This window comes from Colobus angolensis, unplaced genomic scaffold (assembly GCF_000951035.1).
Source record: "Colobus angolensis palliatus isolate OR3802 unplaced genomic scaffold, Cang.pa_1.0 Scaffold192, whole genome shotgun sequence".
Lineage (NCBI taxonomy): Eukaryota > Metazoa > Chordata > Mammalia > Primates > Cercopithecidae > Colobus > Colobus angolensis.
The window spans coordinates 613,818-641,068 of NW_012115066.1; the positions used below are offsets into that span (position 1 = coordinate 613,818).

The 27,251-nt window shown below is 41.8% G+C and overlaps 1 protein-coding gene across 2 annotated transcripts in view; it reads right to left on the bottom strand.

Moving 5' to 3' along the window:
• Positions 1 to 366: 366 nt before the first annotated feature.
• SLC1A2 (solute carrier family 1 (glial high affinity glutamate transporter), member 2) overlaps positions 367 to 27,251 on the bottom strand; it is a 166,501-nt gene continuing 139,616 nt past the window's right edge. For both annotated transcript variants that reach the window (XM_011940714.1, XM_011940715.1), the window contains exons 8-11: positions 26,602 to 26,796; positions 20,741 to 20,875; positions 5,079 to 5,310; positions 367 to 513 (exon numbers count right to left, since the gene is read on the bottom strand). In XM_011940714.1, coding sequence (XP_011796104.1) covers positions 442 to 513; positions 5,079 to 5,310; positions 20,741 to 20,875; positions 26,602 to 26,796 — 634 coding nt within the window. In that variant the 3' untranslated portion in view covers positions 367 to 441. The remainder of the gene's footprint in view (positions 514 to 5,078; positions 5,311 to 20,740; positions 20,876 to 26,601; positions 26,797 to 27,251) is intronic.

The following is a 27,251-nucleotide window of genomic DNA, read 5'->3' on the forward strand; positions in this document are numbered from 1 at the left end:
ATCTCTTGTGCATAACAAGGCGAGACATGGAGAACACTTTAAGGAATAACACACTGTGTGTTTGCTCATCATCCCAAGTCCCTGGAGTGTACCACACTGCTTTACTCATGTCCCCTGGGAAAAGAGCATCCAGGGAGAAAAGTGAAGCTGGCAAGAATGTATCTTCAATTCAAACTGATTCCTCCAGCAGCATCCATTCAAATAATAATACAAGTGAGAAAATTAGATGGTTATAAAGCATTATTTGGCAAAGACACAGCACCGTGCCTGTCATCACTGACTCACAAGAGCTCCTCTAAGCCTCGGCTAACAGATTAAGTAAACATAGAAATATATGCATTTTTTTCATTTTTTTCCTTTTTAAAGAAAACTTGTTTAAATCATCATTTACCATAGGATACGCTGGGGAGTTTATTCAAGAATTTGCTGAGACTCATATCCTTATTTCTCACGTTTCCAAGGTTCTTCCTCAACACTGCAGTCAGCTGACTTTCCATTGGCTGCCAGAGTTACCTGAAAATAATTATCATCAACATCCAGCTTACAGGCCATGAACCAGAAAAAAGCCCTGTGGGTTATGTGGAGAAGCACCAAATCCAAGACTTTATGACATGATTGAAATATTAGTTTTAAATGGAGTTCTTTCCAAATTGAATTTGAGCCTGTCTTGGGTTTCAACAGTGATCTGCGAATTTTAAAAATCCATATCTGCCTTGGGAGTATCAGTGTATTAAAGCTGCTTTACAATTTGGGGAATAACTTCTACTATGTTTTTAGTGTTGCAGGGTGTCTAACTACCCAAAGATCCATCACACAATAACACAGTCCTTAAAATATAGTGCCCACGTGCTACTCCATACAACCACAGAGGAAGAAATCCAGAACTAGGTATCTAGTTCTACTCATGCATGTGAAAGATTCAGTTGCAATGACACCAGGTAGATGGCATACATGTCTAATTTTTATATCAGAAATCATGACGTTTCAGCTGTGCCAAATAAGCTATCCCAGCTTTAAAGATTAAAAAGAAAAGTAGGGAGAATTAAAAGTCTGAGATTGGTGACAATGTTTATCTAAATTACTTAAATGCAGACATTTAATAATCAGATATAATTACCAGACCATCTATATTATGCTTCCCTGGCTCAAAGTGAACTGAACCTTTTTGCAGAATAGGAGGTTTTCCCCTCCACTTCTAAGTAGTTTTCCTAGCTTACCTTCTGTCTGTCCTCAACGTCATGTGCAAACTTAAACCCACGACTGATATTCCACATAATGGAGAGACTGGATTTATGAAAGCATTAGAATATGAAGACATGACAAACACAGCAATGTTTGAAAGAAATCTGACTTTCTTCTTACCCAAGTGGAAGTGAAATGCATGCATCATGACCACATACAACATGCTAGGAACAGAAAACCAAGTGCCCTTCAACGAATCAAGCAAAGGAAAATAAAAACCATTCATCCAATCCCCATTAGCCCCTCAATTTTTTTTTCCAGAAAAACAGACCATGCAATTAGCAATGACAGCTCCACATGCAGTTATTCTGATTAAATTTGAAAACTATTGTGTAACTTCAAACTACTATTACCAGGCAAGAGTTTGAATACACAGACCAATGAGACATAACAATGCTTGAAATGGTTAAAGTTTTGACCAGAGCTGCAGCAAATTTGTTTCCCTTTCAGTGAACTGTCAAGAAAGACTGCCAGGGACAGACTGTCTGCCTGGAGAAAGTTGCCTGTTCACTATGATCTTGAATGTGACTATTTGGCTCTCGGTGATGAACCACATCAATAGTGGTACAAAATTACCAATCACAGTGTGGTGCCTTTGGAAGACCAGACAGCACTTGGGGGGAAGCGTTTTGGTTTGTTTTTTTGTTTGTAAATACTGGGGCCTATGTTTCAAAGTATCTGGGACAGCAGCTTTTTTTGGCATTTCCTTTCTTGGCTGGGCTAAAGAAAGCTAGGACTCCATTCCCCAATCCTCTCTGCTCCAACCACTTGGGTAATAGAAAAGAAAAAGAGGATGGCATTGGCAGCAAGTGCTGACATCTTCCGTCTCAGTTTTTAAAAAGTGGGAAATAGCGAGACAGAATTAACCATAAGAAAGTTCAAAGGAATAAATAAATGTGACCCAGATATCCTCAGAAGGTGTAAATGTATCTCCATGGCTCTGGCTGCCTCCTTCCCACATCAGCGTCAACACAGTTAACTGGTTTAGAGTGAGAAAAATCAACTTGCTTTACCTAGCAAAGGCTGAGGATAAAATAGCCTTCACTGAGCTGAACCCAACCATTTCATTAAAAATGTAAACAGCTGAAACAGTTGATAAACCAATAGAGCTATTTTCATCATCTTCAAGACCTGCTCAGCTTGACCATTGGTCACCTAAAGGTTAATTAACCAATGAGTTTGCAGATGGTTGGCTGACTGGTCATTTATATAGAGATTGATCCACTATCTCTATGGAATGTCCAGCAAAAACGTTATCTGAAATACAGCAAGGACTAAAGATGCTAAAAGGATACATTCAACAAATATTTATTGAGACCCCTAAAACATGCCAGACACTATTTTAGGTGCTGGGTCACAGTAGTATAACTGGGGACAAAGCCTTACTGCTAATTAGCTTACTTCCTACTGATACGGATAATTCACATTTCCTTATAGGGTTTGAAATAGTTTGCTTTTAAAAATGAAGCAAATTGGCCAGGCACAGTGGCTCACGCCTGTAATCTCAGCAGCTTGGGAGGCCAAGGTGGGTGGATCACCTGAGATAAGGAGTTACTGACCAGAGAAACCCTGTCTCTACTGAAAATACAAAAAAAAAAAAAAAATCCCAGCTACTCAAGAGGCGGAGGCAGAAGAATCGCTTGAACCTGCGAGGCGGAGGTTGCGGTGAGCAGAGAGCATGCCGTTGCACTCCAGCCTGGGCAACAAGAGCGAAACTCCGTCTCAAAAACAAACAAAAAGAAGCAAATTTATCCTCATGTGCTTGATGTCCTTCAAAAACAAATCCAGGAAGTCCGAAATCTAAAGATATGTCCAAGTGCACACACCTTCTTTTTCAAAAAGTGTCCTACAAAATATTAAGAAGCCTCTTGAGAAACTCCAAAAGGGCCATATGCAATTAACCACTAGGATTCTTCTCAAATATAATTATGAAATTTTTTAAAAATCATGATGTTTTGTTTTACATAACTTTTCCTCATATGGCAATAATTTGAGTTCAAGTCTTCTTATCAACATTGTACATTCTTCTTGCTGTCCTCCAGTGCCTAATTTATGGCTTTATAGATAATAGGCATTTAATAAATACTTGATGAATAATCAAAATATAGGATCTCAGAGGAATGAGACAGGGACATTCAACTAAACCTTACAAGGCACACAACAAGTACTTAAATATAATAGAACATAAAGCCATTCACAAGATTATTGACCCTTGTTGATTCAAACTAACATTTTGATGGGGAATAATCCAGCACATTCACTCAGATGTGGGAAACACCAGCTTTCCATGAGAATGCATCATATCCTTTAGGTACATCTGAATTTCTAATAGTTTGAATCATTTTCACTGAGTCAATTAATAAACTTGTGCAATTGCCTCTTGATGGATGGTTTCCCTCCCTAATTTGTTTCAGAGTCCTTGTTCACCCATGTATGTATCTTATATAGAGAGGACAAGCAAAAGTCTGTGCTAGTCTCTGAAAATTCTGGACCTATGTTACAATCCAGTAAAGAGAATTGTTTCTGTGACATCCTTAGTTGCCCAGCAAGAGCCATAGTATGTATTTGTAATGACCCAGAAGTAATAAAGGAAGAAATTAGTGATTACATGTGACCTTGTCAACAGAAGTCAAAAAGGTACCAGAGATCTCTGGCTGGGTTCAGCTTGTCCTCAGCTGCTGTGTGGAATCATTTTAGAAACCAACCCCCAGAGTTGATTCTGCTCACCTGCCAGGGTTTCTCCAAGTTTGCTTTACTCTGGTCATGACACTCTGACTTTGACAATGTCAAATTAGTTACAATGAAGGCTAGACAGAACCCATCAAGCTTGAAGAATTAGCACCCAACAGCTTGGAGGAGAGCCCAGAACATCTATGCTGCAGAAAGATGGCGCAGCCAGGCAATGTCTGAGATGTAGTGTTTTTTTTTTTTTTTTTTTTGAGGCGGAGTCTCGCTCTGTCGCCTGGACTGGAGTGCAGTGGCCAGATCTCAGCTCACTACAAGCTCCGCCTCCTGGGTTTACGCCATTCTCCTGCCTCAGCCTCCCGAGTAGCTGGGACTACAGGCGCCCGCCACCTCGCCCGGCTAGTTTTTGTATTTTCAGTAGAGATGGGGTTTCATCGTGTTAGCTAGGATGGTCTCGATCTCCTGACCTCGTGATCCGCCTGTCTCGGCCTCCCAAAGTGCTGGGATTACAGGCTTGAGCCACCACGCCCGGCCGATGTAGTGTTTTTAAAAAGACATTTCTGGGTAATTGTCCTGAAGGATACCTGTTCTTTACTTGAAATTGTTTACCCACTTTTTGGAGCAAGGTACTCTCAGGTCAAAATTCACTTTTCCCACAAAAATAATTAAGAAAAAGATAGTTGTGTAAAGTTATGTGGGCACATTTTTGACCAATATGTGATATATAGCAAGGAAAATACTTGTGCTAGGTACATCAGCTGGGGATTTCTCTTGATGTTTCAATTGAGGAATCAAATATTTGAAAGTCAGAAAAGCTCTAGTAACCACAAATTCTTGGGCAAAATATTCAAGATAACTGGTCACATTAGTCAAGTGGGGTAGATGGGGGAATCCAATGGTTGTTTCACATCACATGGACAAAATAAGCAACTGATTGACTCTTTCTCTGTCAGACTTGTTGATTTCCTGCCGTGTTAGACACAGAATTAGATGATCTGGGACTCACAGAAGCTTGGGTTACATGATTCTTTAGGAAAATAAATGTGACAATAATACATGCAGGGCTTTATGGTTTTTGTTTTTTTTTTTCTTAAGAAATCGAGCATGCACTACTATATACAGGTCTCGATATCCATGAATGGGAAATGTACCTTGCACTCATCTACTATGACAGAGTTGTGTGCAGCATAGACACATTGATTAGAGTTGCTTTCCCTATGGTTCTTCATGTCATCATAAATGGATTGAGTCTTGGTCATTTCAATATCTTCATGCACTCGATGCTGGGAGTCAATGGTATCCAGCTCAGACTTGGAGAGGTGATAGACTATCCCAGCCCCAAAAGAGTCACCCACAACATTGACTGAAGTTCTCATCCTGTCCCTGAGAACAAATAACAGAAAAGGTTCAGTGAGGAAGCAGTATTATGTGGTAGTTGAAAGGTCAAAGTCTAGAGTCAGAGAGACGTAGGGTTGAGTTCTGGCTCTACCTTTTCCCTCTGCCTGATTTGGGGCAAGTTACTTAACCTTCATGAGCCTTGACTTCCTTGTTTGTCAGTTGGAGATGATGCTTATACTTCTCTCATAGACTGTGTGAAAATTCAGTGAGATATTATATGTAAAGTGCTTGGTAAAATGTCTGGCAAATGGTAAACACCAATAACCAGTAGCAAAGGAAAAGGAGGAGGAGGAGGAGGAAAGAAAGGATTAAAGAAAAATAATGTGTCTAAATCAGAATGAGTACACAGGCTCCAGACACACCTAGCTGAGTGCAGCAACCACTCCTGATTTAAACTGTTCTGTTTTTGAAGACTCTACACTATCTCTGCTTATGTTACTTATTAGTTTTACTGGAAAAACTAACCATCTGTGAACTTTCTCATAGTAGAAAAGTCATTGTTTTTGTAAGAATGGAAACTAAGCCTCCCTTTCTCCCTGCACCCACTTCCCTCACACACAGACACAGCTGTTAGATAAGAAATCCAGCCATAATTTTCTCATTGACCAATATGTGTTATGACTGACTACTCGTCCTGAAAAAAACAAAATACTTTTTATCTTGCTCTATTAACCTAAAAAAAAATTAAATCTTCCAGAGTGTTTCTGCAATCAGGAAATATTAAGAAAATCCTTCTCCAAATCTTGTGTTGCAAGTTTTAACTTGAAAAAAGGATGGTTGATAACTCTCTCTCTTAGAAATTCAGTGCCAGGAAAGCTAATTAAATTCTTAAGAGTAAGTTTTCTCCTCTCATCCATAAGTTCAAGCAAATCAGTGTGAAGAATCCTTTTGGCCATGTTTACCAGATATTCAAAGTCTTAAAAGGATGCTGAAAAACTACAAAAAATGTTTAAAAAAATTAAAATGAAGGAGTTTACATAAAGATGATGCTGAGACAGTCTTAGTCCAGGACATTCTAGCTTTCAATTCAAATAATATTAGTTCCAGGAAAAGCGGAAACTTTAACTTGTTCTTGGAACAAACTCTAAATAAATTCTAGTTGCTATTATTAAATCTATTTCTTATTAGAGAATAATAAGGAAGCTGCACTAGGAAGAGTCAGGCCTGGCTCCCTTGCAAGGCCAGTTGTTTGCAAAGTATAAGCTGGTCGTCTTTCTGATTTCAACTAAGAAGAAAATGTGGGAAAAAATGTGATCAGAGCTGGAGTTTAAACTCTTGTGGGCATCTCTCCATCTGAGAATGCTCTTGCGCCTCTTCTGCTTTGGAGAATCTGCCTCAGGGTGATCGGGTCTACATCTGAACAAAGACTGGGTCTTGAGGTCATCCACAAAATTGGGCACTTGGAACAGATGGCTAAGAAGTCCCAGTATGTGGGTTTTAGGAAGGAATACATGACAGTAGTTAAGAAAAAGCACGGACTTTAGAGGCAGCCTGATTTGGATTTGAATGCCAATTTGTCCCTTGCCTGTGTGACAACCCTGATCATACTTGATATTTGAGAGCCTTAGTTGCCTCATTCATAAAATGAATATAATAAAAATCTCCAATACAGAAGGTTGTTGTGAACATTAAATAAGGTAACAAAGTGCTTACATGCTTCTGGACATTTAATAAGAACCCAAAAAAATATTTAATCTATGATGTATGATTTTAATATTATTATAAATTGTATCAAGTCAATTCAAATATATTTGTGGCAACTTCTAGGTAGCTCATCCAAATATGGCTAGTTAAGTTACTATCACCCCCTGAAAACATTAACCCTATTTATAGCACAATTCCTATGGCAACACTCCCAACTAACTAGCTGACCTATTTGTCCATTATATGGTTGTGGTCTACTTTGGAGCTACTCCACTATACTTTCAGTCCCTTTTGGAATGTATCCTGAGTCATATATCTGTGAAAGGAAAGTAAAAACTCCAGCCCCCAATTTACTATGTCAAATGGAAAAAAAAAAAGAAAAAGCCGAAAGTTGAATCATGCAAGAAACTGCTTTTCCCTCTGGTCCTAAGCAGATAGCTAATAGTTAAATATCCCCACAGGTAGCTACTCTATGTTCACCTTATCTTACGTAAAGTGCCAATTTACTGAGCACAAGACAAATACCTAATTGTCTATTCCCCTACCAGCTTCTTTTCCGGGGCAACATGTGGAATCAGTAAAATGACCAAACTTTCCCTGTTTTCCCTCCAGACTGCATTGTCCTTTTAAATATGGAAGCCCTCAAAATCATCTTTGGAGAAAAGTACCAGCTACAGACTGTTTCTGTGATTCCATGTTTTTTTCTTCTGGGCATGTCTTTAACCTTGGAAAAATAAGCTTCTAAATTGATTGAGACCTGACTCAGATACTTTTTAGTTTACATATCCAATACCTTTGACCAACTGCAAAATTTCAAAGAATGCTAAGGTCTTCCAGAGCAATACTCTGAGTACCCATTGATCTCATAGCCCAGAATAATTTGCATTATTGGCAAAGAAAGAGACCAAAGGTAATGGTGGTGGTGGTGGTGATAATGATGATGACAATTAAATTTATATCACACTTACTATATGTAAGAATATTCTTTATAGGCTGGGCATGGTGGCTCATGCCTGTAATCGCAGCACTTTGGGAGGCCGAGGCGGGTGGATCACCTGAGATCAGGCATTTGAGACAAGCCTGGTTAACAATACAGTACGAAAAGTCGAAATTAGCCAGGCATGATGCTGTGTGCCTATAATCCCAGATACTCGGGAGGCTAAGACGGGAGGATTGCTTGAACCTGGGAGGCAGAGGTTGCAGTGAGCCAAGATGATGCCACTGCACTCCAGCCTGTGCAAGAGTGAGACTCTGCCTCAAAAAATAAAATTAAAAAAAAAAAAACTTTATAGATACTACCTTATTTAACCCTCACTATAACTCTGAAGAGGGATTATTATTCATATTTACTAGATGACAGAACTAAGGCCTGGATAGATTAGTGGCTTCCCAAAGTCTCACATCCCAGTAAAGTCATAAAGCAAGTGTGAACACAAGCAGTATTATTCCGGAATCCAGCATCTGCCACATGTTGAGAAGCGCCCTGGAACCACACAACCCTGGTTTTGAATCTAGCTCAGCCACTTACCAACTGTGCAATCTGGATGACTTACTGCTGTGATCTGAATGTTTGCATCCCCCAACATTCATATGATGAAACCTAATCTCCAAGGTGATTGTATCTGGAGATGGGACCACTGGGAGGTGATGAGGTCACATGGGTGAAGCCTTCATGAATGGGATCGGTGGCCTCAGAAAAGAGGCCCAACAGAGACTCGTTGGTCTTTCTACCATGTGAGGCTAGAGTGAAAAGATAGCTATCTATGAGGAAGCAGACCCTCACCAGACACAGAATCTGCCAGTGCCTTGATCTTGAACTTCCAAGCCTCCACAGAACTGTAAGAAATAATTTTTTGTTGTTTATAAGCCACCTGGTCTATAATATTTTGTTATGCAGTCTGAATGGACTAAGACACTTGCTCAACCATAATGTTTCTCATGTAGCCAAAATAACTATTAATACTTTATAGAATTTGGGGAAGACAAGTTCAGTTCCTAGCCCATAGTTGACACTCATTATGTGCTGGGTCCTACCCTTTTTGGGGAACTCCACTCACATACATGTTTTGAACAAAAGCACAAAATACTATGCTAAAGGGTTAATGACTTTTGCAGTTTAACAAATCCATTTCCACTCAAGTGGTTGATATAAGTTTACAAACAACTGCTTCTTCAACCCTTGACACCAAATCCTTGCTCTCCAGAAGCAGCCACTGAAGTAGCCAAGTTTTTGGAATAGGATTTCTGAGTAAGTTTTCCCCACATTTTTTCTTTTTACCGCCACATCTCTTCCATGCCATCAGATCTCCCTGCATCTGTAAAAGAACTCTGGCCAATGAAATAGCCATTAGGACAGGAATGGATGCAAGACAGAGTTGTAAAGGATAAAAGCAGACTGGCTGGATGCAGTGGCTCATGCCTGTAATTCCAGCACTTTGGGAGGCTGAGGTGGGTGGATTACTTGAGGTCAGGAGTGCAAGACCAGCCCGGTCTCTACTAAACCCAGTCTGTACTAAAAATACAAAAATTAGCCAGGCGTGGTGGTGCATGCCTGTAATCCCAGCTACTTGGGAGGCTGAGGCAGGAGAATCGTTTCGGCCTGGGAGGCGGAGGCTGCAGTGAGTCAAGATTGTGCCACCTCACTCCAGTCTGGGCAACAGAGCAAGAGTCTGTCTCAAAAATGAATGAATGAATGAATTTTTTAAAAACAATAAAAGCAGATTGATGCTTTTATTCTTTTGATGGAAAATCAAGATGCAAAGGACCCTGGACCTTGGGTGAGAACACTAACCCAGGTCTTCTGATTCCCACTTGAGGAAATCACTTTTCACTTCAGCATGAAATAGGGAATGAGGCTAATACCAGCCTCACAGGAGGTTGTATTAAGTGGAATAAGAAAAATACTAGACATGCTTTAAGTACTCATTGTAGGTTACAGACATACATGAGCATGAAAATGTTCCCTTTCTTACACATGTTAATAGCCAAGTAGAAAGAAGAAGAAAACATCAACTCTAATACTTTGAGTTCTTTGTTAGTGAATTTATTTATTCAACAGATGTTTAATAAGCTTCTTAGAGTGTGTAAGGGCACTATGCCAATTGCCCAGGCAGCAAAAATCCTTCCTAAACTCCCTTTTCCCCAAGAACCCATGTACTGTTTATTTGTCTATCTCCTCCACTAGAGTGAGATAAATGTTCAAAAAGAAATGAGTACAGAGTGCTACAGGGTCATGTAGGTAGAACACTATCACACTCGGGTCATAATAAAAGCTTTAAGTAGAAATATCTTGAGTTGGCCCTAAGGATAAGTCCAAGAAATTGAGCTAGAGAGAGGAAAGAAGTAATATGCAGGAAATCTAAGAGGTAGGAATACTTAGATGAATTCAAGATGGCTAACAAGTATAGTGAGAGACGCAGAAAATAAGAATTAACCAAATCATGTATGGCCTTATCAGTCAAGTTCAGGGGTTAGTCTTTATCCCAAGTGTAATGAAGAACCATTGAAAGAAAAGATCATGTTTGTTCTATTGTGAAGAACAAACTAAAAAAAGATAAGCCTGAAAGAGTGAAATCCAGTTAGTGAGGATATGGTGGATTTGGAAAAAGATGGATTTGAGCAAGACTCAGGAGATAGAATTACAGGACTTGAAGACTGGTTACAGGGAATAAAAAAGAGTCAAAGATTCCTCTCAGGTTTCTAGTTTGGGCAACCAGTAGACAATGTAAGCATATGTAGGGAGTATGATGAGTTGGAGTGGAAAAGATTCTGGCTTTGGTTTGGACATGTTGAGGGTGAAGCATATGACTCAGTTATGAGCAGATGCCCCACAGATGGCTGGTAATATGGACTGACGGTCAGGAGACACAGCTGAGATACAGGTGATAATAGGATTCATCACATAGGGACGACTGAGGATGCCACAGAGGTGCTTAGTTAATCCTTGGAGAGAATGCAGAGTGAAAAAAGCAGACAGTCTAGGCTGGAACACTAAGGTCAACCAACATTTAATGAATGGGAAAGATAAGAGCCTGCAAAAGTGAAAGGAAACTAGAAGAGTTTGGCATTTCATAAGTAAATGGAAGTACGCTTCCAAAATAAGGGTGTGGCAAACAATGCTAATTATTATCTAGGGATCAGGTGACATGAGGGTAAGAAGGTTCTTTGGGAGGCTGAGGTGGGCAGATCATGAGGTCAGGTGTTTGAGACCAGCCTGGCCAGCATGGCGAAACCCCGTCTCTACTAAAAATGCAAAAAATTAGCTGGGCATGGTGGCATGCACCTGTAATCCCAGCTGCTCTGGAGGCTGAGGCAGGAAAATCGCTTGCACTCAGGAGATGAAGGTTACAGTGAGGGGCGATAGCGCTACTGCATTCTAGCCTGGGCAACAGAGCGAGACCCCATCAATAATAATAATAATAATAATAAAGATAAAAAAGCTATTTTGGTTTTAACAACAAAGAGGTCACTATTGGCCTGGCAAGGGCAGTTTCAATACAGAGGTAGTGATAGAAGCCAGCTTACTACAGGTGAAAAATTGAATGTGAGGTGAAGAAATGGAGACATTGTGTATAATCAGCTTATTCAAGATGATTGATAAGAAAGGAAGGAGAGGAAATGGCAGATGGAAATGGAAAAGAGATCAAATTTTTAATTTAAGAGGTAGAATATTTGAACATGTTTAAATCAAAAAGAGAAGACGTTGGTGGAGAAGTAACTGAAGATACAGAGAAGGGGGAATAATTGATGAAGTTAGGTTCCTAGAGAGATCTGAGAGGACGGAAATCCAGAGTGCAGATAAGGGCCATTTCCTTTGGTGGAGGGACTGTATTACATCAATACAGAAGGGAAGGAGTAAAAGGCAAGGTTATGAAGATAGGTTTCTAAGTGAGAAGGCAGGACGTTAAAGGGGTTCTGTTAAACAGAAAGCTGTTAATATGGATTAAACCAGAATACAGAACCCTCTCATGCCAGGTTTCTCTGCCACAAGGCATTCTGGGAAGATTCCCAGGACGCCCAGCCAGGAGGTAGGTCATGGCTGCTCTACGTGGGTCTTCTTTTCTGAAAATGCTGCAAGGTAGAACACCCTTGAAGCTGCCAGGGGAATGTCTGACCAACTCTGGGGAAGTTTAACTCGGGCCCAAAGCAGGACATGGGAGTTTGCGGTTCATGTGTGGAAAGTTTCTCCACAGGCAAAGAGTTTCATTTTCTCTCACAATCATCCCTGACCACTCAGGAAACCCTGTCTTTCGTGTTGACCTCAGGAGCTTTAAGGCTTGGTAAAAAACAACTTTTAGAATGTGTGACGCCATCTTTGGGTCTAGAGGCTGTGTGTCAGGACTGAAAAAAGGGGATGAAGATGAAAGCTGATCTTGCATTTCATGGGTTTTCTTTTTTTTTTTCTTGAAATGAAGTCTCACTCTGTATCACAGGTTGGAGTGCAGTGGTGTCATCTTGGCTCACTGCCACCACACCTCCCCCATCCTGGTTCAAGCAATTCTCCTGCCTTAGCCTCTTGAGTAGCTGGGATTACAGGCATGTGCCACCATGGCCAACTAATTTTTGTATTTTTAGTAGAGACAGGGTTTCACCATGTTGGCCAGGCTGGTCTTGAACTCCTGACCTCGTGATCCACCCACCTCAGCCTCTCAAAGTGCTGGGATGACAGACGTGAGCCACTGTGCCTGGCCCATTTCGTGGGTTTTCTACAGATGACACGGCTATGCTTTAGAGGTCACCAGGAACCAAAAATGAGAGAGGGGCTTGACTGAGTTATTTCACACTGAGTCACTGGAAGAAAAACAAGTACCAAGGTACTCTGTCTCATCTTCATCTCTCAGTCTAAATCCTCTAGCAGGGAAATGTGAAATCGTCTGGAAATCCTGGTTCACAGAGAAGAACAGGGCTGAGGGAGCTGGGTCACCCACAATTCATCTGGTGTCTTGCATTGGATTGAACCATATGAAATTGCCATTTATTTCAATATAAAAAGGTCAAATATTGGCAATTTCATATGGTTCAACTTAATATTGATAGAAACAAAACATAGCGCCTGCCTCTCAGGATGCATGATGCCAAGGGACTGTCTTTAGGGGCAGGGTGTGGCAGAGGGGTCACTTGAGGCCCCAAACCTGAGGAAGGCTGGCACAGCTCTGGGCATTGAAGGGCTAAAGTCACATGGGGTTAGGGAAGAAAAGGAGATCCATGTAAGCATTGGCTAAGAGCGTGAAGTCCGGATTCCAGCCTGGATAACAATCCCAGCTCCAACAGAAAAGATTTCTTAACCTATCCTGCTCAGCTTTCTCATTGATAACATATGGAGAGTGATACTCACCTGCAAGCATGTTGAGAAGATAATAACTGCTAACATGTATTGAGTGCTTGTCAACCAAGAGGTCTTCCACCAAGGCTCTTTTATATAAAAGGCTTATATGACCCAAAAGAAGCTTCTCCTTATATTACCATTTTTAGTCCAAGTGAAAACAGGATCAGAGCATTCTCTCTTTTATTCCTCCACTACATCTTATCCATTTCTTTTTGCACCTAGCATGCTCCATTGGGATTTCTTGACCACATTACTAGACTATAAGCTCCTGAGGACTGAGACTATGTTTCATTTACTTATGGCACGGGCTGAGCAGGGGAGAATGGGGAGGCTGGTATGTGGAAAGGGCAGGACGAGGATGGATTGTGAGTTTAAGACTTGAAAGCAGATTAGCTCTAGAGACATAATTGGTTTTTGTTTAGTAAAACATCTGGTTGGATATTTTGGTGCTAAAAAGTCAGAGTGCAGGCCATGATCTAAAAGGATGAGGAGAGAGGCACAGAGAGCTCAAATTACTTTACAGATGAAAAGGAGAGGGGTGTCCAGAGAGCCAGGGAAAGATTCAAAGATGGAGAACAAGGAGGCCCAGGGGGAAATTCCCAGGAGTGGGGAATACTAAAAGATTATTTTAAAAAGGAGATGCCTAACATTACGTTTTTATTTTATTTCTGTTCTACCTGAAATTATTAACAGTGAAATAACACTTGAGATTCAACAGTAGGCGAAGGGGAGATGACTTCTTTTTCATTTTATTACTCTTTTGAACTTTGTCCTGCCCTTTTCTATGAACATGCATTTATTTTGTGATATATTAAAAATGATTTTGCTGCACAGAACTACAGCCCTGCCCCATCCCGCCTTGATCTGCAATTACGCTGCCTCAAGTCAGAGACACTTTGGCGAGAGAGGAAAGGACTTAGTGGAAAAGGGGCCACATTCCTTGGTGACATTGATGTAGACTGGAGATAAGGTGTAAAAAAGAGAATTTAGTGGAAGTGGGAAATCAAAGCAAAAGACTAAGACAGACATAAGCCCCTAAAATCTTCAAAGAAAAGATTAATGTAGGAATTAGTTTTGTTTTCCACCAGCCACGAGTGGAGGGTAAGTCAGTCAGTTAAGTGTTTGTGTGTGTGTGTGTGTGCGTGCGCATACATGTGTGTGTCTTAAATTTTTAAAACAGCAGAACTAAGATGAGCTCGCCTGGAACACCCAAGGATATCTAGATCATCTGGGTTTGAACCCCAAGTCAGCCAGTTAATATCCACTAAATTGGGATAAGTTACTTCTCTCTGAACCTGTTTTCTCAACTGTAAGACAGTGATAATACTATTAGCTGCTTCATAATCTGCTGTGACTTTTAAACGAGCCCATGTAAAGTGCTTAGAACAATGTCTAACACTTAAGGGACACTCACTAAGTATTAGCTATTTGCATCCTGCATCCTTTCAATCTATTTTTTTGAATGGATGCATGAACTGTCAACCGTTACTCAAAAAAAAAGTAGAGGTGCTCATATACCCACAATCAGAAACTCCTGTTTTCCTTCCCTGTCTCTAGTTCATTGCTTCTGGAAGGGAGAGTCCCTGGAGATTGCACCAACGGAATCACCTGGGAACTTGTTAGAAATGCCAGTTCTCCAGCCCCATCTCAGATAAATCTCTGGGAGATTTTGGTGCATGCTCAAGTTTGAGAACGAATGCTCTATTCTCTCCAGAGAGGAATGCCAATGGGAGGAGCTTCAGAGCACTTCTAGAGGGTGGAGGCTCTTTGAGGTCTTCCTTCTAAGTGCCATCTCAACTATATTCCCTACTTAGCACATGTGAGCCCAGAAAAGATCTCACCAGGAGAGTCTTACGTGAGAATTGGGCCACAATTCCCTGTTCCAAGAAGGAACAGGGCCCACAAGGAACAGGGTCCACTTGGATTTCACTTTATTTTGATTTTCCTTTTCCTACCTGTAGCCAGACCCAGTTATTTATTACCTCTTCCTGGTATTGGCTCCCATTTATCACTCCATCCTGTCTCTGTCAGAGACATTGGGGTGTCAGCAAGGTCTCTTATAAATATCTGCCAAGGGCTCCTGACACAAAGAGCTTCTTGGACCCAGGGAAAGGTTCTAGTTTTAAACAGTCCCACCCATCCAGTGCTCTGGGACTCAGCATTTTTCAGAACTCCAGAATCTTGGTTTTCACCATGACATTTACAGAACAGCTAAGCCTGCCTGTTGAAAACCATCCAGGGCTTAAAGGGCAGTAACAAGGCTGGCTGGTCTCCAGCAGTTGGCAAACACTGTGACACATTAAATGTCACTGTAGGCTTTGTTTGGTTTTAAATGGAAAAATTGCTAGTTATGAAAGCTTACAAACCTTGGCTAAAGAGAAAGAAAATTCCCTCTTTTCTTTCTGTCTGCTTTTCCTCCACAGGCTACTGATCTAGGGAATGGCCAGTTGCACCCCATCTCATCTTAGCCCCCACCACCACTTACACACTAATGAGCACCCAACAGTCACAGAGCCCATAACCAAGAGCTAGTTTCCAGAACTCCTCTTGCTGGTGAGAAAGAATGTGTCACCATTACTAATTCAAAGCAGATCCGACCTAGCTGCAAACAGCTACACATATTTTCCCAGGATCCTCTACCCTTCCTTCTTCTTTTCCTCTTAAAAGAAATGCTCATGTTTATTTGTATACAAACATTCATCCCCAGCAGAATTCTACTCTAGGTCTTAAAACTAGAAGGGCACTCAAAGGCATTGAACCTAGACTCTTGCTTCCAGCCTGATAGGTTATTGCTCCATTTCACACATAATGTAGCTGAGGCTCAGAAAGTCACTTGCCCAAGGTCCTATGGATAGTAAGTGCAGAGCTCTCAGACCCAGGGCTCCTGCCTCTTAGACTCTCTTTCCCTTCATCACACTCCTCCCTCCATTTGAGATCAGAGCCCTAGAACTGGATAACAGCTCTTCATTTGCTCCTTTCTTCCCATCTCCAGCCAAGGATAGGGTTTTCTCTTACTTGATTTCATCAATATAGTTAATCCAAATGTATCATCCTTTTTTTTTTTTTAAATTCAGCCAACTCCCTCCTGCTGACACACTTCAGCCCTGGAGTTAGGACGCTCTGCTTTCCTTTGCAAGTATAAGCATGTGAGCACCTGCGTGGGGTGATCTGGGAGGACCTGGCCCTCCTATTTCATTTGCTAACATTTAGGTCAGAAGTAGGCAGGGTTTTGAATGTTTCATGAAGTGACTCACATCCAACAGGCTTGAGAACAAATGACTGCCAAGAAGGAACAGGGCCCACAATGGCAGACCCACTGGGGCTGGAGGACTTGAATTCTAAGAGTGGCTAAGACCTTGATTGTACCCCATTTGTCCTCATTGAGTCTATTTGTTATTTTCATGCTGAGAGAAGAAAAAAATAGGTCAAAAATATTTCTCTGGTTAGCATGCAGATTTAGGTGTGTCTTAGTCTGCGCTGCTATAACAAAATACTTGAGATTGGGTAATTTGTGAAGAACAGAAATTTATTTCCTCAGAGTTCTGGAGGTTGGGAAGTCCAAGGTCAAGACACTGGCATCTGGCAAGGGCCTTCTTTCTGCATGATGACAGAGCAGAAGGCAGAAAGGCAAAGAGAGGGCAAGAAGGGGCTGAACTTGCCCTTTTATAATGCACCATCCCCACTCATGAGGGTGAAGCCTTCATGATGTAATCACCTTTTAAAGGTCCTACCTCTTAATATTACTACAATGGCAATTAAATGTCAACATGAGTTTTGGACTGGACAAATATTCAAACCATAGCCCAATAGAAGGCCCTAATAAGTGTGTCTTCTCCAACTTTACCAACTCTGGGCCTCTCTGTTCCTCCTCCCCACTGCTAGAACTGCTTAGTACAAATTAGGAGGCTGTGTGGAGTTGGGTGAAGTGCCCTGACCTGGCTATACAAGCTCTGCTGTGCATCAGGTAAAACACTCAACCCTTCTGATTCCCAGTTTTCTCACCTGGAAATACATCATAGGGCACCTTAATGATTAAATGGAGACAGATGTAAAGATATTGCAGTACCCACCAAATATCAGCCCCTTTTCCTCATTCCTGATCATATTAGTGCATTTTTTCCACTCAAAGGCATTTGTATTATAAAGGGGGGCAGCCTCTATAATAATATTTTTTAAAAAGATGAATCTCTAATGGTGGTTTAAAGCCTTGGAAATAAGCCCAAGAAAAAAGTGAGGTGATATTGTTGCAGCAGGCAAGGGACCCTCAATGACAACACGCATTGAAAAGACTTGACAGGCAAAGAGTCAAGGTTTTAAGTAAGCAACAAGTCACAGGGAAATTCAGCAGAACTTAAATGGCTTCCTTCATCTTTCTTCTCATGTGGGAGGAGAAGAAATTATCACACAGCAACTATGTGGTTAAGAGTAGCACATATTTATTGAGCTCCTACTATGTGCTCTGTCTCTAGACCACTGCCAATGTCTTCATTTCCCCTTGGTCCCCCTTCCATCCAACAGCCTACCCCATTCCTTTGTATCCTTCATCCCCTTCTCTCACAATCCTTCCCACCCATACACCACCATTGACTCTCAGCTGCCTTATCTGAACAGATGTCATGAGAAAGGCTGTCCCTTGGGGCCAAACATAGGACACAGAGAACAACCAAGCTGGCAGGTAAGGACACCACCACCACCACCTGAGAGACTGGCAGAGACAGAGATGAGGCTATTTTGTTTGCTCTTCACCTTCCGCTAAAGGTTTTTCCTGAGTGTTTTCTGATGATGAAGGAGCCAGTCAAGAAGATCCATGGCCTTCCTTGCAGCCCTCCCAAGTTGAACTGATTCTGTTCAGGGAGCCACTTCTTACTTCTGTTTTGTTTTGTTTTGTTTTCAGATGGAATTTCACTCTTGTTGCCCAGGCTGGAGTGCAATGGCACGATCTCAGCTCACTGCAACCTCCACCTCCCAGGTTCAAGCGATTCTCCTGCCTTAGCCTCCCGAGCAGGTGGGATTACAGGCATATGCCACCACACCCGGCTAATTATTTTGCATTTTTGGTAGAGACAGGGTTTCTCCATGTTGGTCAGGCTGGCCTTGAACTCCTGAACTCAGGTGATCCGCCTGCCTAGGCCTCCCAAAGTGCTGGGCGCTTCTTACTTCTAACCTAAGTCCTGTTGTCTGCACCAACAGCAGGCACATCTTATGGAGAGGTCGGGCTTCTTTTTAGCCTTCCCAGATGTCCTTCCTCCCTTCAGCCACTTGCATTTTCCTCTCTTTGGAAGGGTGGGGGTAGGAAGGAGGAACAAACTCAAGTCCACAAAATGCGGTTTCTGAGGTTGGGCACAATGGCTCATGCCTGTAATCTCAGCACTGTGGGAGGCCGAGGTGGGCTGATCACTTGAGGTCAGGAGTTTGAGTCCAGCCTGGCCAACATAGTGAAACCCTGTCTCTACAAAATACAAAAATTAGCCGGGTGTGGTGGCACATGCCTGTAGTCCCAGCTACTTAGGAGGCTAAGGCAGGAGAATTGCTTGAACCCAGGAGGCAGAAGTTGCACTGAGCCAAGATCATACCACTGCACTCCATCCTGGGCAACAGAGCAAGACTCCATCTGGAAAAAAAAAAAATGTGGTTTCTGGCTCTTAAAATCAATGCCAATAAATGTCAGAAAATTTGCTACTGGCAAGTGAGGCAGTTTGAAAAATAAGTGTGGGCACTTTGGCCTTGGGCCTCTGGGCCAGCACGTGTCACTCTGTGCCTCTGACATTGAAGACTGGCATTGCCGGAGGCCCTGTCATATAACTCTAATGCTGGACAGGAGGCATCGGTGTGTATCTCATAGAACATCAAAGCCCAAGTGGGCACTTAGAGGGGATCCATTGCAATCCCCTATTAGAGGACCATCTGGTTAGACTTTCCCACCTTTGTGAATGGGCAGTGAGTTTTGTAAATGAGGAAAATGTCCTTCACTGGGAAAGGTAGCTGAACTACCATACATGGTCAAGTTCAAGTTTCTCTGCACGGCCTTTGAGGATGTCCATCTTGCTCACCTTTCACCACCCACTGCCTCCAAGAGTACCAGACCACTCGTACATCCTCACAGTGCTATAACCTCAGTGCCTCTGTGAAGGCTGGCCTTGACGGGAATGTCCTGTCCCTCCTCTCCCTACATTCACCTGAGAAACTTTTACCTATTGGTTATGATTCAGCTCAGCTACCACTGCCTTTAGAAGCTTGAATGTGACCATAAACAATAATTTGTCAGGCTCCAGAGACAGGCTGACCGAGGATCGGATATCTGTCCATTCCCAAGTCCCTTTACCTCTATAAACCTCAGTGTCCTCATCTATAAAGTGGGAATAATAACATGGAACTTTCAAGGCTGTTAAAGAGGAAGATATAAAGTGCTCAGTCTAGTTCACCTAGTGAACACTCAAATTCAGTAACCATTTTCATGTTTCTTGATATTCTCCACTCTGTCCTTCCATTCTTGACTGAGATGAAGGCTTCTCTTTATCACTGTGCTTTTATATGTGTGCTATGTTTTAATCACTTTATTGAAGTGTAACTTACATACAACAAAATGTACCCATTTTAAGTGCATGGTTTGAAGAGTTTTGACAAATGTAAACACCTGTGCATACGGAACATTTCTGTCACTCCCAAAGGTTTCCTTGTGTTCCTTCCCAGTTAATCTCTATTCCCCTATACCTGGCCCTAAAAAAACACTGATCTCTTTGTTCTTTCTTTTTTTGTTTAAGCAGAGTCTCACTCTGTCCCCTAGGCTACAGGGCAGTGGCACAGTCTCAGCTCGCTGCAACCTCCGCCTCCCAGGTTCAAGCCATTCTCCTGCCTCAGCCTCTCCAGTAGTTGGGACTCTAGGCACATGCCACCATGCCCAGCTAATTTTTTTTGTATTTTTAGTAGAGATGGGGTTTCACCATGTTGGCCAGGCTGGTCTTGAATTCCTGACGTCAGATGATCCACCTCCCTCGACTTCCAAAAGTGCTGGGATTACAGGCGTGAGCCACTGCACCCAGCCCCAACTGATCTCTTTCTATTGATATGTGTTACATTGTCTTTTCTTAGAGCTTCATATAAATGGAATCATACAGTACATATTCCTTTGTGTCTGGCTCTGTTCATTCAATATAATGTTCTGAGATTCTTTGAATGCATCAGTAGCTGGTTCCTTATTACAGTACTTTTAACCTTGTGTCATAATCTATCTGATTCCTCCACTAGACTGTGAGGCCTTCAAATATTTAATCTTTTTCTTCTTTCATTCTCAAATAGGTACTCAGTAAATGTGAGTGGGAAGGAGGAAGGAAGAGTGACGGAGTTGCCATGGGGATTAGCTAAGATCTTGGTTGCAGTCTTGCCACCTGTCCATCCCTGGGAGGCAGTACTCACAGTCCCAGCAGAACCCCATCCACAGGCACTTACAGCAGCCAGTCCACAGCCACCAGCAGGCTGATGTCCTCTGTTGGCAAGCCCACGGCCGTCAGAATGAGGAGCATGGTGACCAGTCCAGCACTGGGGATACTGGCCGCGCCGACGCTTGCCAGGGTGGCTGTGAGGCTATAAGAACAGAGAAGTCCAGGTCATGGAAATGGAAAGAATCTTAGCAAAACCAACCCTGGCAATTCTAAGCTCTAATTTTCCTGAGGCCATAAAATCCCCACCCCCCCCCAACCCCCACCCCATACTCTCCACCAAGGAATAGAGAAATCTAAAGTACTAAGACCCAGGAATTAAGGATTAAGGCCTATTTGGGTTCTGCTCAACTATGATGTAAGCTTATAAATTCATGGATTGGAGCCTTATTCCCATCATGCTATCCAATTAGTCTAATATATCACAGGGCTCAAATAAGGTAAGCGTGGCTCTAAAAGCAGGCAAGGAAATATTAAAGATAAAAACAAATCGCCCTTAATCCTCCCATGGGAACACAACTGCATTCATTTTTGCTTATGCTTTTATGTCTCTGTGAGCACCAGAGGCTTTTGGACTACGTGGCAAGGGCCTGAGAAGGCCATTGCCAAGGTTAGCATGAGAACTCAGAATAGCAAATATCCAGACCCAACTGAGTTAGACATCAGGGGAACAAATCAACAGATTCCAAATGACACTAAGCGTCACGCGCCTGGATGCCTCACCATGGGCTGGAAAATACATTATTCAGAAGGAGGATGCCAAGAAATGATACTGAAAGAAAGGGAGGCTTTCTTTCTGAAGCATCTCATCAGTTTTTTCCAAACAATGCCAGGGCCACACCCAGCACCATTTTGAAATTTGTCTTTGGGAGAGGGTTAATCTGGAGTTCAAGTGCCCTGTCCTGACACCAGGAAGTCTCTGTGGTCTGGCAAAGGGCAGTGACTCTTTTTCCTCTTTTCTGGATGCCATTTGTACCAAACTGTCATATCAAAATATCATATCAAGAGTACTTTGGAAATATGGATTCCCAAGTTGTTTTTGTGGGTACCAAAAGGTAAGGGGGACTGCTTTCTTTGTAGTTATAAAATCCTAGAAATTTTATGAGCTGAGAGGCAGCCTCTCAAATTGTTTCAACTAAATCTGGGCCATGAGTGCGACCAAGCACAGAATCCTGGGGTCTTATCATTGGGAGGGACCTGAATATACTTAATCTTATCTTTGGGATATTAAGGCCCGTGGAGAGCCTGTGGTTTGAGCTGTTTTTCCCATATTGCCATCCTTCCCAGGTTTAGGCCCATCCTTGCATAGACACTTCCCCTGGGTGTGATCTACAGACCCCCCAACCACACCCTTCCCCTCCCACTCCATGGTGTCAAGGCTTGGCGCACTCCAACTTCCTTGAATCTATCTGGGTCACAAGAGGTACAATATGGAGTGCTCAGCCATGAAAGTTCAGCAGTTGAACAACCTGAGTTCAAATTCCAGTTCTGCCACTTAATAACCACATGACTACAGGCAACTTAACCTCTCTGTGCCTTGATTTCCTCGTCTGTAAAAAGGAGACAGTAATGGTATCTCTTTCATGGGGTGGTCAGAAGCTTTCAGGAGCTAATAAATTAAAATGCACTTAGAAGGGCCGGGCACATTCTGGCCCATCCCCACCCCACCCCATCCCGCCCAGTAAATGTGAATTGTTTTTCTTGTCAAGAAATCTGGACAGGACCAAACTGCTTTGCAATGAAAACTTCCCTAAAACCCCGAGAGCTGGAAGAAGGGAATTCTCAACCATTTCCCAGACAGACAGAACACCAGGGAAGGGGAACTCCCCAAGTTCCAACGGTCTTGACCTTGACTGTTTTATTTACAGCATCAGTTGCTCTGAGTCACTCTTGCACATCCCCTTGAACTGTGGTTAACACTAACATTATCTGGTTATCTTTTGGTTGTGTGAGACAAAGTCTTGTAAAGATAATTCTTCCTGGAAGTTGCTTTCCCCTCTTGTCCTCCACCCTAATAATATCCTCACCCTCCAGTGGGCACAGTGTCTGTCTGTGGAATTCTAAGCCCTGCAAGAGCTCCTTGGGCAGTGATTTTACCTGCATCCCTCATTGCTTTCTGCTTTGCCTGGTCTTCCACTCCCCTGGCTCACTTCTCTAGGGTTCCTGGAAGCTGTTAAAATACTAGACACACAATATCAGAGCAGAACCTCACAGTAACCCTGCAAGGGACATATACGGTAACACCTGCTTTCACCGTGAGGAAAACATATATAGGATGGGTGGAGAAACTTAGGTCACACAGCTTGAACATAGTCTGCTGGGATTTGAACAACGGTCTACTTGATTTCAATGCCACGCTGGTCCTTGATGGCCTTGATCCCTCCCTACATTGAAAATTCTATGAATTAATAAAATGCTGAGAATTTCTAATCACTATTTTCCTATATGCAGTGAAAGGAGAGCAATGAAGAATTTACTTAGAAGTGCAGCATGAAGATAGATTTGGCTATTTTCCTCCAAATAAACTGCAAGCATGAAGTATATCCACCCGTGGTGGGTGCCCCAGAGGTAGCCCTTGTGGGGGCTACAATTCAGGAGGATTTGACTGAACTCACCCAGGGGCCAGAGATTTAAATGTGTATGGTCAAACTCATCTTTTGTCAACTGAAAATGCTCAGTAGTATCACTGTTAATATAAAACAAACCCTGTGTAGATAAATTTATAGAATTTAAGCATAAATTAAATCACTCACTGGTCCGTTCTCCCATCTGTAAGTTCCCATCTAATAGTGGGAACTTAATGGAAAATATGGTTACCATCAAGACCAAGAGTTGAGAGAGCAGAAATGACTTTTGCCTGGCAAAAGACTTTCTTAAGAAGCCCTTTTTGTCTTTGAGTTTTAAAGCAAGAGAGGTTAGCAGTCTTGTGATAATTGTTAGGACATAATTTTGAAAGACTTGATCTTCTGACCTGAAATATGTTTTCCATTGTCAGTAACATCACGGTACTCATGATGTCATGGCCACATTTTTCTTTAATATTCTAGGACTGTTGTGTGTTTTATTAGACATCAATAATAATAATAGAAGCTAACATTTATTGACTGGTGCCTGGTTCATACTCATAAGAGACTATGAGCCAGGCACCATATTCTCAGCCACCCTAGAATTTGTTATTGTTCCCATTATGCAGATGAGGAAACTGAGGCTCCCTTGTAGTATATAATTCATAGGGTGGTTGTGAAGATTTTATTATATATATATAAATTATTATTTTGCAACCCAACAGTATAATATAGTGGAGGCAGTGTGTGTACTGGTTAAAAACACAAACCCCAGAGTAAGGTGGTCTGGGTTCAAATCCCATTTCTGCCTCTTATAAACAGTGTGATCCTGGCCCAGTTACCTCATCTTACTGTGCCTCATTTTCTCCATCTGTAAAATACGGAACCCAAAATCTACTTTTTAGGTCTGTTTCTAGGATCACAAGTTAAATAAATGGAAGCATATGCCAGCATTTGGAAACTTAAATTGTAGTTGTTCCTCTAGATGGCCATGTGTGATCTATTCTCTGAGCCTCTGTTTCCTTATCTAAGGTGAGATAATTTAGCAAGAGAGTCACTGGAAGACATTTCGGCTAGCTGATTAAATAAATGTGATTGCTATTTCATGTTTTCATATTGTGTGTGTATTAAACATGGTGAATTTTTCTTTTCTCTATTTGCTGAGTTGCTAAAGTGAACTCAGATGTGTATGGGATATTCACTAAATCTTCTGGAATGGTTATAAGGAGAAAGGAGAAAGCTGTGTTTTAACAAAAATGTCCTTGAGCTGGTTGAATACCTCAAAGCTAGACAGATCAAGCACAGGCTCTGAAGTGGCCATTCCATGGCAGTATCAGCCCGTAGAACACATAGAGGACATGATTAGAGGAATTTTCCAGCACTGCTACAGACACTGGGTGGTCCGTCAGTTTGGACTTTTTAAAAATCTGAGCATGTAGAGACATCAGACCCCAATGAACACTGCCTCTTAGGAGAGATCTCCTAAAATGGCCCTAGTCCACTAAAGGCCTACCAGAGAATGGACTGTTGAATAACATGAATCAACCAGACACCAGATTATTACCAAAGTTTCTAATATAGAGGTTGACAGTGCTGCCTGGGGGAGAAACTGAAGTGGGAGAAAGAGGCTAGCACCTTAGCATGAACCCAAAAAATATTGCCCCTTCTAATGCCCAATGGAAAAAGTCAACAAAAACACTATTCTAATATCTGTTTTTGAGTCATAGTCAGAAATAAGAAATGACTTGTGGTTGGAAGAGGTAAACTGTGGAATAGAAATTTGACTTTTGCCTCTGCCACCCATAACCATGAGACCTAGGTCTGTCACATAATTTCTTTGAGCCTCACATGTCTCCTCTGTAAAATGGGAATGATGACTATCCCTTCTCTTCAGGACTGCTGGGCATGTTCAAAGCAATGTATGGAAAGAGTCTGCCACCTCAGAGGAACCAAAGAGTGGAGTGATTATCATCGTGGAGGATGAAAGTGTATTCCAGTGTCTACCTCATTCATTTCCTAAAATGAATCACCCAGGCCTTGGCTATTCTAATATCTGGAATTCTCTTTCTACTGCAAGTACATCTGTCACACAGAATGTGACCCACTTACTCCCTATGTTTTCTGATCACATAGAGTCTGAGAGGGGAAATAAAACTTATAAATTGTTGAGTCCAAAATTGACAAACTGCAGTGTCTTAAAGGACCAAGCTGCGGTGACAGGTGCAGCAGACCAGGCATAAGTAATAGGGTAGGCAGGGGAGACTGTAGGAAACTGAAGTGCAGCTGTCTTATAAGAGGATGAATTTCTAACCTTTTACAATATATTTCAAGGCAAACAAAGCAACACTCTGGGCTTTTAGCCCCAAATTATGAATACCTTCCTTATTTATAGATGAGGAAATTGAGACTGAGAGTAGGGATATAACATAAGTTAGGGCAGAAATTGGCTTCTGGCTTAATTGAAGCATTTAGATGGGTTGGGAGTGATAATATTAAAATGATGATTGCAAAAAGCTTTATTTCATGCTATAATGTCAATATAACATTGAATGGGTTGAAGACCAATATTTTCAATGACTCAACCTAGAAGCAAGAAAGTGAAGTGTTAGTTTGGCTAGTAGGTGTGATCTTTTAAGTTTATGGTGAGGCAACACATTTTTAATGATCTCTTAGGAAAATGTTCTTTCTGAATTTTTAAAATGATGAATGCATTTAAATAAAAACAGCTTTAGTAAAAGCAAAACTATGTGCTATTTACTTGTAATAAAATAGTATATGTCATATTTAGGAATCTCTTCCAGTATTTTGTAATTTCTGCCGTTACCCTCTGGTGATAGAATATTGAACGGAGCATATTTTACTGAAACAAAAAATGGATCCAGAGTCAGCTGATGTTGGCCTCAGTTACAGTCCTGTCAAATCATTACTGATGTTGGCCTTACTTACACCCATGCTGTAGCCATGGACAAACTACCATGCCTCTTGGTGCCTGAGTTTCTTCGTCTATTAAATGGACAAAGAAATTACCCGGCCTACATCACAGGATTGCTAAAAATCAAATAATATCCAATTTCTAAAGCAAGTTGACATATGCAATACAAACAGGAGGTATTAATGAGAGTCTTCTTTCTTGTCGCAATCTTTTCCTTTTGAAGGCTGTCAATAATTCCTCTTCTTTTATTACCTTCATTGTCTTCCACCAGCAGAAATGAAATTCAAGTGGCCTCTGTCACATGGAGCTAGTGTGGAGGGGAAACAGGGTAGAACAACAGGTAGTTGTTTTTGTGTTTTACCCCACCCTCCTCACCTTACAGTCACAATCTGTCCTCCATCCAGGACAACACCATTCATTTGGGCTATAAAGATGGCGGCCACCGCTTCGTAAAGGGCTGTACCATCCATGTTAATGGTTGCTCCAACAGGAAGGACGAATCTAGTCACACGTTTATCAATCCCCAGATTTTCTTCCAGGCAACGGAAGGTGACAGGTAAAGTTCCAGCACTGAGAACAAAGAGAAAGAGAGAGACAGGGTTATGTCCACTTTAGAGAAGCAGGACAATGCACAAACTGGAACGCCACTGCATCCTTAGTTTTTCTTGTTTTGTGTCAATCAAGCAAGGTGACATGCAAAAAAGCAGTATCTGGAGCCAGATTAAAAACTGGTGAGTTGGAGGCTGAAATTCAATCTTACTGAGATGCTAATAAGCAGCAAAATATTTTCGTTGGTTCTGGTTCTGGAGATATACTCAGAACTTGAAGATGTTTTCTTTTGACCACTGTTTCCATCTTAGATTTGATATTGAAGTGCATCTGATTGCCCATATTAATTGGGTTGTAAAAAAAAAAATCTGGCCGGGTGCGGTGGCTCAAGCCTGCAATCCCGGCACTTTGGGAGGCCGAGACGGGCGGATCACAAGGTCAGGAGATCGAGACCATCCTGGCTAACACAGTGAAAC